Raw genomic sequence first — 11,299 nt, 5'->3', positions numbered from 1 at the left:
ACGTGGTGACTTCTAATTAAATTGTCAGTAATAGTACGATTTTAATGCATATCACGTGTGCACTACATAAATTGTGTGAAGGATGTTAGAGCATAGATCGGTTGAACCCACCAAGTGTTGGTATTTCAAGTTTGGTTGTCATATTTTAGTGAGTCAAAACTCATCTAAGAGTCGCTTGATTATGTACTAGAGACAACTTCGTTTAGGTTAAACTAGAAAGTCTAGGAATGTTGAGACATACAAGTATTACTCGAAGACCCGAAGAACGCGAAGAAGTAACGAACTACAACGACGACACCATCCTTCCTCTCGAGGTTAGTAATATTGACTTGAACTGTTTCATTCCTAAGGTATCTTTCAAGTCGTGCTACATTGAAACATAACTGCGAAGCTGTGTATGGATATATTACTCCAGTAGTGACACATGATCACATGATTATAGTATTGGGGAATTAGACTACGAAGTATAACGCTTATCTTTTGAACTTCATAGATATGACATCGACATAATCTTATGAATGTTGTTATGATTATGTGTATGGGTAAAGGTGAAGATTTTATCATAAGAAACAATATTTTACATTTGTTTAGAGGAAGTACATTCATGAACTTTTTATATGAATCGAAAGGAAATCGCTAGGCTTATTGGTACGGCTATTCATTGCAAATCTTTGGATTACCAATGTGTGAGATGGTAGAACCGATCGTAACTTTGTCATGTATCTTGGTACAACTAACCACAATTCTCGGCTTATAGTTTTGTATGAATAGTTTTGATTAATTGGTGTAACCGATCCTAAGTAATCACCTGAGATGGTATGATCGATATTTATAATTGGTGTGACTGATCACAGAGAGTTGTGTAATCGATCCTTATAATTGGTGTAACCGGTCCTAATAATTGGTGTAACCGATCCTAGTGACTAGTATGACCGATTACAAGCAATACCATGTGTATATGGTAACCGGTCCTGGTAATTGATGTAACCGATCCTGGTAACTGATGTAACCGGTCCTGGTAACTCGTGTGACCGATCACAAGTGCTTCCATATTAGGGTATAAATGATCCCAGTGATTGGTAGAACCGATTGAACCCATGGATGTGATTTCATATTTGATCAATCACATAGTTGTCTTGGAATACAGATAAACCAATTCTAAACTTGGTTGAAAGTGTGGTATAATCGATTCCAAGATTATAAATATGAAAGAGGATTTACAGATAAGAGATGTCAACATACTTTGAACACGAACAATAACTCTTATCTTTTATTGTTCAAAGATATTCCTTAGTACTCAGTGAGATCATATTTTGAAATAAATTAAGAATCGTTTAATTAAAATTATTAATTTTATATGCTTTAATCACCAGAAATTAAATGCATATCTCTAGAGAATAAAAATTAGTATTGTGCATTTACTAATTGGATATTTTCTATTGAGAGATTTCGGGAAATATTGGACGAATAATTTACTGGGATTACGAAAACTGAATGGGAATTTATTGCATATCTTGAGAATACTTTCGGTTTTGGAAATTCCTTGGTATCCAAACATCCTTGGTCTATAAATACCTAAATTTGCATTTCTAGCAAACTATCCTAAGAGCCAGGCAAACTTCATCTTTTTGTTGTTTCGAGTGGAGCCATCTAATCAGAGAGGAAAGTACCTTAATTAGGCGAAATCTCTTACGATCGCTCGTTTAAATACTTCTGTGTGATCAAGAAGCTCTATGAGTACCGTTGGTGGTAAACTAGATATTGCAGTGTTATTAGTTTTCGATTGATTTGATTGACTAACGGTTTTTGAAACTTTCATTGCACCTAGTTTGTTTATTCTGGAGAATCTTCTCTTCTGATACAAGATTCACTCAAACTAGATCGAAGTATCGACGAGATCTTTAGAACTGTTTGTAGATCTAAATACATCTTGTGATAATCCATTGTCAACATACTCCATTTTGTGCGTGGTTGATCATTCAAGTGGTGTTGTGCAGGTTTTAATTGAAGATTAAAGAAGATTTGAAGACGAAGAAGATTTCTTATTGGTGTCTCATATTTTTGTGTTTCACAAACCTTGATCAGTTGGGATCCAACTAGATTCAGATTTATTCGATTGATTAGTTGCGTGAGATCAGCATTCACAATATATCTCTTTGAGATTTATTTGTATTGAGTGCTAATCTAAACTTGACTACTTCCGTAGTTGTTAAACGTAAGAGCCTTTGCATATGACTTGAGATATCTTATCTTAAAGAATAAATAGAGTTGCTACCAAACAGATTTGTTGTTCCTTTACTGTTTGGAATACGATCCAAAGGTATTGTTCCATGCGTGCACTCATCGAAGTTGGAAGCGCAGGGATACTGAGGAAACTAAGTGAACTAGGGATAGTTGCTTGGTCTCAACTTTACGAAGTTGGTTTAGATTTTGTATAGCGTCTTAATTCTGAGAGTACTTAATTCTGGACTTGGTCTCGGGGTTTTTCTGCATTTACGATTTTCTCGTTAACAAAATCTTGTTGTGTCATTTACTTTACCTTTCACAATTATAATTGTTGTTATTATAATTTAAAGTAAATCACATAAACGTTAGCTCCGCTTTACTTGATAATGATCCTATAGAGTTTGGTTAAGTCTGAACCTATTATTAAGTAATCACACTTTGGTAGTCGTATTATCTCGATCTCGTATCCATAGACAATCACACAAAGTGTGAATAACGATTTCTGGTATTGTCTCGACTTTGTCCATAGACAATCACTTTCGGTAAGAAGACATATAGGTGGATGAATAAAAAATTGTGGTGTATTTGGGTACCCTCGTCTGTTCAAAGGATACTAATGTCTTTGCATCTTTATTGGACTAATCTCTACCTAGTTAACTAGGGATGGACACAGTGTTTTGGACTAAACCATCGTTTTCCCCAACAGATTCGATCTAAATGAAACATGTTTTGAGGAATACTGAATTTTTTTGAGGCATACTCATTCATTATCCCATCTAGGGTGGGTTTATAAGGGGTGTCTAAAGGTAGTGCAATTACTTATGTATCCTAAAATAATTTAAATTACCAGAGTACCCTTATCCTCAAAAACCTAAAATCAAAAATCAAAATAACCTTTAAACTTAAACATATTGGACTCCAATTCAATTAAGCAAAGGAAACACGAATCAAAGTGAGCGATGTTGGAGTGCGAAATCCAAATCTCAATTGCTCTTAGATGTATTTTAGAATGTATGTGTAACAAACCCATCTTGTTTTTTATTGATTTTATTTTGTTTGATCGATAGAATAGATTTCAAAGATGAAATTAGGGTTTTCAGAAGACCAGTTCGGCTGATCTTGGAATATCAATTTTGACCCGAACCTAGTATATGATTTAGAGAAACACTATGTTCGGCTAATGCGACTTTGCTAGATTTTGTTCGAATCAGTCGAACCTAGCCTTGTTCTTCGTTCTAAATTTTCAAAAGATCAGTTCGGCTGATCTTGGAATATCAATTTTGAGTCGAATCTAGTATATGATTTAGAGAAACACTGCTGATGCTAATTTGCTTGATTTTGTTAGAATCAGCCGAACCTAAATTCGTCAGTTACAGAGTGAAGTTCGGCTGATAACTTGCCAGCCGAACCGTTCATCTGGTCAGTATATATTGGTTTTAAAAATTCAATTTTTTGACAGATTCAACTTATAAAAAGGACATTAAACCTCCTATAGAAGTCCACCTCTGATTTGAATCACACATTTTGGTCACTTCTAATCACTAAAATCTCAGAACCCAAGTTTTTTTTTCGCTTCTTCTTCTTCCTTTCAAAAATCCCAACTCTCTCACGTAAATTTGACTTCTCTACTAATTTACCATTAATAATTTAATTTTTAATCAATCCTTAAAATTTCTAATTAATCAAATCTGATCATAATCATTAACACTAATTACGTAAGGGTAGTTATGCCATTACCAAAAAGAGCGGATAAGAGATGATGTTGTTTTTTATTTAGTGACCCTATTTAGATATTATTTAGTATGCCTCAAAAAATTGGGTATGCCTCAAAACAGGTTTCATCTAAATACTCTCTGCTACACGAGTCTCAAATCATATAGCTCAAGCCCAGTTGTAATGTTGGATGTAGCACTACCGAGTATATCCAGCCCATAGGATCCATCGGCCACCACAAGGTCCACAAGTTCTCATTCGAAGCATTCCCATTTGACTCTAGGGTTTCCAGTTTCTACTATCTTTTTTTGATAGCGGAGGAAGAAAAGGAGGAGGCTTCTCAACAACAACCACCATTAGCATAGCAGTATGGACGGCATGAACAGCCCTGCATTACAACAGTTTATTGAGGTAAGCTTACATCAAACTCCCTCTTTCTTGTTGTGATCTAGTCTAAATTTGGAGACTTATAATAGGATTTTTTTGTTAGGGTTTTAGTAAAAGGTAAAGTCACCATAGATTGTCCTTAAATCCATAGTTAAAAATTTAGACTTAGAACAGAAGATGTTATCATCAAACCTATATCTTAAAATACTTAGTTCGGTAAGTATTGTTAGGAGGAAAAGCAAAATCACAAAAATCAATCTCTTGTAAAGTACTTTTTGGTCAAAATTATGCATTACCCAACTATGAGCCGAATGTATTTTGTTTTGGATTTGATAAGAGCAATGAATTGATCAGAGAAGGTAATCAGGTAAAACAAAAATTATTTGTAGGTTTGCTTTCATTTAATTGTGACAACTTTTTCAGTGTTTGTTTAGTTTGTTATTGTGTTTGAATCCCAATCTGATTAAGTTGGTCACAGATGAAAGAATGAGAATTGGTTATGTTAAGGACGCAGTTTTTCAATTGTATGTTGCTTCTTCTTTTTTTTTCAGCAAGAAAAAGAAAGAGCAATGCTGAATGAAATGGTGGCTAAGCTTACAGATGCTTGCTGGGACAAGTGCATAACCAGTACCCCTGGGGCTAAGTTCAGCTCTAGTGAATCATCTTGTCTTTCCAACTGCGCTCAACGATATATGGACATGAGCATGATTATCATGAAACGTTTTCAATCCATGAACTGACGACATTGCTGGAATCTATTTTAAGTGGCGTTGTTCTCTGTGATTGATTCATTAACTGGTCGGTGTTCGCCTCTATTTAGTTTCAAACAGTCTCTCAAGAAATAATTTTGTAAAAGAAACTTCTATTTTACTAGTGTAGTTCTGGTTAGTCAAGAGTTATAGAAATTAGAAGAGAGGAAGGAACTTGTATTCTCTATTTGTGTTATAGTTACAAGATTGATGCAGTAGTTTTATTGCAGTTCGTCAGAGATTATTATGTGAATGCATCATATTATTGTTGGATGTGTGAAAGAAAAACTCAAATCTTTAATTTATGTTCTTGCAAAACACATGTCATTCATGCTAATTTACTACCACATATATAGAGAGAAATGAGAAGAGAAGATAGAGTCTAAGGTTTACTGTTTTTACAGTGCCTTCTGGATGTAGTCACTACAGATAAAGACACAGGTTCAATTTAAAGTCTGAAATTTATCTGTTTCTTTCAACCCACCACAGAATTTTCCATAATCCTTTGTTTCATGTGCTCGGAGGCTGGACCGGAGACCCATTTGAAGCCCTCGACAAGGGGGATCGCAGATTTGAGCCAGCAAAATTTACGTTTTCTTTGCCTGTGGTGAAATCGGTGAGACCCATATGATAGTAGCTCATTATTCTGATACCGCAAATGTTGTGGTGGTGGTGGTCTTTGAAGACCAACCAAGTTTGTGGGAGGTTCTACTAAATCTCTTTTCTGAAGAGTAAAATTAAAAATGTTTTTGTTCTGTTTTTTTAAAAGTAAAATAAAAACTTCTGAGATGTAGGTTTAATGTGCGTCCAGAAAAATAGGAAAACAATGAAGCTTGAATGAACTGAAACTATAAACAATCCATGTAGTTGTAAAGAAATTGGACATGAGCTTAACAATGAATAGTTATCGCTCCTCTGTCAAAAATAAACAATGACAACCCCGTGAGGGTAATGCGCAGAAAGAATAGTATAATCAGACACACCTAACTTAAAGCTACTAGCAATCAGGCTACTAACAATCAGAATTGCTCTTGATGGAGCAATTAATACCTAAACTCAAGACAATATAACAAGCCCAAGGTAGACAGCTCCACAAAGAAACATAAACGATACAAGTCCCCAAATGACTCCCCATCCAACACCATTGCAAGGGCAAGGACAAACTTCTGCAAACTTCTCTGCATCACTAGAATTCACTCTTCTAGAAATGGTATCATCATAGATATCATAAACCGAAAACAAGCTGTTCATCACACCAATGAAAAGTATAATGTATCGAAGAATGCGGACACTTGTTTTCTCTTGCAAGAACCAAAACACTGCAAGGAAAATAATAAATCCGATGCAAAGTCCTCTCAGAGTCCAATTCTTTGCCACGAAGAGAACTATAAGCAACGCAACACCAAGGCATCCAGCAGCAATTCTAGCAGTAAGAAGATTTGTAGATGCAAGAATAAAAACCATTCCCCAAAACGATGAACCAAGGTATCCAGCAGGTAAAATCACCCAATATATGCCGCCGCGTGTTTGTGTCACTCCACCTTCGTTTGCGTGAACTTGGATCCCTTCAACATGACCACATGTTAGTTTACAAGCGATGGCATGACTGGCTTCGTGAAGAAATACAGTGATGAGTTTGAATGGTGTTAACAGTATTGTCCTCCATAGAGCAAGAATTACAACTGTACAGATTCCGATTGTAGCAAGGAAGATCTTCTGATCCTGCTTGCAACAACCTTTGAGTTCCCAATTCACAGACGACATTCTCCGATGTAGTCTCTAAAAAAGGATAAAATCAAATCCAACAAAACGATGAAACGAAAATAATGCGGTTGGTGTGGAAGACAGATGGATGATTTCGGCGGCTTAATCTGGATCTGGTTTTCAAGAGGAAAAGAGACTGGGAGATTAGGTCTCCTCTTTCTCTCTCTCTTTCTAAGAGGGGAGTTTTCTTTTTTTTGAAAAGTCTTAAGAGGGGAGTTGGTAAAAGTAGATGGAATGAAATTAAAGTAACCGTGTGATAAAGGAAATAATGAGAGATAACCCCAGTTGGCTAGGGGGCTGACCTCATGCTTGAGGTCCAGCTTTTGGTATTTAGAATGTTACTGGGTCAATTACTATGGACAAACCGGATGGGCAACGACATCTTCAGTCGCTTGGTCTTGGCGTTTCCACTGAGCGGTATCACTTCAGCCGCTAGGCAATGTCATTGCTGGATCATACGACCGTTTAGTTTCAATTTTTTTTATATACATTACATGTTACTTAATTTTTAACTCCCATCTTTGGTAATCACGTACAGATTTCTTATAAGCTAAACCTCCCGAGAAAATGGCAACACCATCCCAACCAAGATCAACCCAAGCTGGTGCGAAAATTCATGGTATAAATTTACAAGTGGAGTGGAGGTAGATGAAACTTTTTTTTAATAGGAAAGAAGATACATCATATTAACTTAAACTAAATTTTACATAAGAGAAATATTTCATGAGATCTCCAAACTTGTAGACGGAGACTCGATCCGCTGACCTCCTACTTAAGAGTCAGGTTCCTGGCCAACTGGACTAACCCTTGATGGTTGAGGTAGATGAAACTATTAGTAGGAATTATGTATATTTTACACTAGATGTTACCAATGGTACACATCAACTAACGCTTGGGGGGAACTTCTTCAAAGAAAAAAAAACGTGAAGAAATCAGGAAAGCTTGTGATGTAGATGGGCTTTCTAATCGTAGGGACGGGGCCAGGACTTATATGCTATGGGGTCAAACGAATTTCGTTCTGATATTCACAATTCTTTTTTTTTATCAATATGAGATTTACATGGTATATTTGCTTACCACTTTTGCAATATTACCATAAATCCCGTTCTAGTAACGTCAACCGGTGAAAGTATCGTACATAATGATGCTAATATTCAACAACAAGGGCAATGCATACCAAAATAATTAAGTATTTAGTGTTTCCTCTCCCCAATGACGATGCTCGTTGCATATGAATTCTCGTACTTGTGTCTTCTAATCTATTACCATTTATTTTCTTTAGTTCTCCTTGAAGCGAGCTTGTCAGATAGAAAAGAATGAAGAAGATTTAAGTGATACGTTTACATTTAAAACCCAGTATCATATGGATTTTAATTATGCTACTTTTAATTGCACATGCCCTTTTACCAGAGCAGTTTGGTTTGGTTGCTCCTTAGAAGCGGTCAATTCGCGAGTTAACACAGATGTGTTCAACAAGTGGATTGAATTTTGGATCGCGGATCAAAACTTCTCGAAATTTAGTGAACAAATTGTAATAATTCTTTGGTTCATATGGAAATATAGATGTGAGGTTGTTTTCAGGAAAACCGTTCCGGATCCCTCATGTTTAATTCAACAGATAAAAAATTTCATCAAATCTTCAGTTATCAAGGAAGAGACCAAATCTCAAGGCATCAGAAAAACGAAAAATTACCAATCACGTGTGGAACAACATCATGTCAGATTGGATAATTTTTATTGATACCTCCTTTAAAAAATAAAATATATCCATGGGATATGCCTTCATTCTATACTCGGCAGATCAAGAAGTTTTTCTACATATTTCAGCTGGCTCTGATTGGGCGTCCTCGGCGTTACATGCTGAAGCAAAAGGACTGTTAAATGCTTTAAAGTTGATAAAAAATAATATTGTTTTTAGCGTCTATATAGTCACAGACTGTAAACTCCTTCGGTATTCTATCACCAAACAAGATACAGAAGCTTCATGGGTTGCTGAGAATACTATTAAAGAAGCAATTTACTTGTTGGATAAACTTTCTCAAGCACAGGTTAAATTTATTAACATGGACTACAATGCTACAGCGGACTCAGTTGCAAAAGAAACAAGGATCCGAAGACTTCATCATATGTCATCACACTTGTGTCAAAGAGTGCGAAAAGAGAGTATTACTTCTAATATTTTTGATGAAAATGAAATTGTAGATCTTCTGTATTACATTGCTTAAGTTAATATATTAACCTTTTTCATCAAAAAAAAAAAAACTTTTAATTGCACAGGCAACACATAAAATTACAAAATACTCAAGCCGTTTTTTATTTTTATTTCAAAATTTGGTGGTGCAAGTGACCCACTTGCACCCACCTCCCTTTGTCCTTGTCTAGTCGTTCATGCCATCACCAAAGAACTGGCAGAATATGTGGTTGCAGTCATACGAGCGAAGTGGCAGAATATGTAGCTGCGGTCATAAAAATGAATTTATCTAAAGAAGCGGTGAATCTGATGTTAATGGGGTAAGAACAATTCAAAATTTCGAGTTAAAAATTGATTTTTTAAAATTATTGTGATTTTTAAATTAAATTTTTTATTCTACATTGCACGAATGAAGATGTAGAAAGGGCTGCCAAAAAACACAAGCAAAGATTTACAACGCGGAAGTTGTTAAAACTCCTCAAACCGTTGAACATACGTGGCCATAACTTGTTGGATATGGTGTTGCTCCACCATATAGACGTATATATATGATTTACATGTTTCTCAAGTGCCCCCAATAGGTTCACCATTTACGTCACCAAAGATAACAGTCCAAGTGCCTGCTGGCATAATTGGGGTTAATCTCTCTTTGTATTCATGTGCCAATCGCAGTGCTTATGGTAATACCTAAAAGTTAGAAATATGGGTTAAAAGAGCTCAAAAGAACAAGAACAAAAGCTCAAGAAGGTTCAACTTCAGCAACAAGTTTAACACGAACGAATACAAGGATAATAACCGTGCAAACAAACTTATTAGATTAACACTACTTGGTTTTATGGGAAAGAAATTTCAGAAAAGTTGTCTTGGAATAAACATTGTTGTAATGCAAACAAGAATAAAAAATTTCCAATGAACACTCCAAAAATGAATGTGTAACAAATTAGTTTTTTCCAAAAGGATTTTGAAAAGTTACATAATCAAATAGAAGAAGAAAAGAACCAACCAAACTGTCAACATAGTGACTATTATGGAAATGACGAAGAAGAAGATAACTAAATTATGTAGATAGTTATGTTGATTGTATTGGTTACTTTAGATTAAATGTAATAATAATTTTAACTAAAATGTAATGGTCAGTAACAGTAAATTATAACTTCAATAAATTAATCTTCGATAAATTAATTATTTCGCTAAAACAGTAAAATTTTCTGGTCCCAACTAAGTTCGTACAGACTAAATTTTAACTCGATAAATTAATAACTTCGCTAAAATAATAATTTTCTTTGGTACAAGACTATTAATTTATCGAAGTTTTATTATAAGTAGAACTTAAATGTGATAATTAGTTTTAATTTTGATATAGTAATAAGTAGAACTTAAATTTGATATTTAGTTTAATGTTTAATGTGATAGCAAGTTTTAAATTAAACAAAATTTTTCTTAGAACAAAATTTAAATTATACTAAATAAAATAGTTAAAACAAAATGCCAATAAAAACGATAAAAATCAAACTAAACTTTAAGCATTCAGTTTCTCGCTCCATAATATCTCAAAGATGCACTGTCAAATAACCTCTTAGCATAACATATAAACTCTGATTTTGAATGTTATCAGTGTTTTCTCTATGATTTCTTGCACCACGTATATGTCATGGTATAACATTGTGTTTTAAATATTCATCTTCACAACACTTTTAGGTAGGATCGTGTGGGGTTTTCTCGATGACTATGTTATGTAAGACGACACAAACAAGCATAACCCTGCTAATTTATGTTGGATTAAAAGAACGAAATATACCACAAATTATGACTTCTAAAATTCCAAATGCATGTTTGACATTTTTTTCTCAGTATCATTTACCGAGTGTTGAAGGATTTTTTTTTATCACGCATTCCGTCGACTTGACTATATGCTTCAACTAAAGTTGATCATTGTGAACAGATCTCGTCTGCCAGATAGATCTCTGATTGTAGTCATGGCTATCGGTATCACATTAGGAGCGATTATATATTTTAGAACTTTAAACAAAGGTGATTTATGAAAACATCGATGTCATTCTATGATCCGAGAAGACAAAAAATAAAATTTTAGCCAATAACCATAATGAGTCGTAGTTTTCAAAATTACAGTTGGTTTTGGGTGATGATCGTTATATTAAATTTTCCATTCATTAGAGCATCTGCCACACTTAATACATGCAAGCAACACTACCCAACATTCTTGGAAAATTCTTTATACTATTTTGCGCGACTATCCGATTAACATCTT

At 34.7% G+C, this 11,299-nt stretch overlaps 2 protein-coding genes across 2 annotated transcripts; one reads left to right on the top strand and one right to left on the bottom strand.

Moving 5' to 3' along the window:
- The first annotated feature begins 4,198 nt into the window (after positions 1-4,198).
- Positions 4,199-5,380, top strand: LOC113304465 (mitochondrial import inner membrane translocase subunit TIM8-like). The gene is made up of 2 exons (XM_026553593.1): positions 4,199-4,350; positions 4,878-5,380. Exons 1-2 carry the CDS (start codon positions 4,309-4,311, stop codon positions 5,064-5,066), a joined length of 231 nt encoding a protein of 76 aa, XP_026409378.1. The 5' UTR covers positions 4,199-4,308; the 3' UTR covers positions 5,067-5,380.
- A 497-nt stretch (positions 5,381-5,877) lies between these two features.
- On the bottom strand, positions 5,878-7,038 carry LOC113303404. The gene has a single exon (XM_026552436.1). The coding sequence runs from the start codon at positions 6,837-6,839 to the stop codon at positions 6,132-6,134; it is 708 nt and encodes a 235-aa protein (XP_026408221.1). The 5' UTR covers positions 6,840-7,038; the 3' UTR covers positions 5,878-6,131.
- Positions 7,039-11,299: the final 4,261 nt, after the last annotated feature.

Source organism: Papaver somniferum, chromosome 8, assembly GCF_003573695.1.
Source record: "Papaver somniferum cultivar HN1 chromosome 8, ASM357369v1, whole genome shotgun sequence".
NCBI lineage: Eukaryota > Viridiplantae > Streptophyta > Magnoliopsida > Ranunculales > Papaveraceae > Papaver > Papaver somniferum.
The sequence above is the reverse complement of the archived record's forward strand: the minus strand, read 5'-3'. Positions and strand labels throughout refer to the sequence as shown.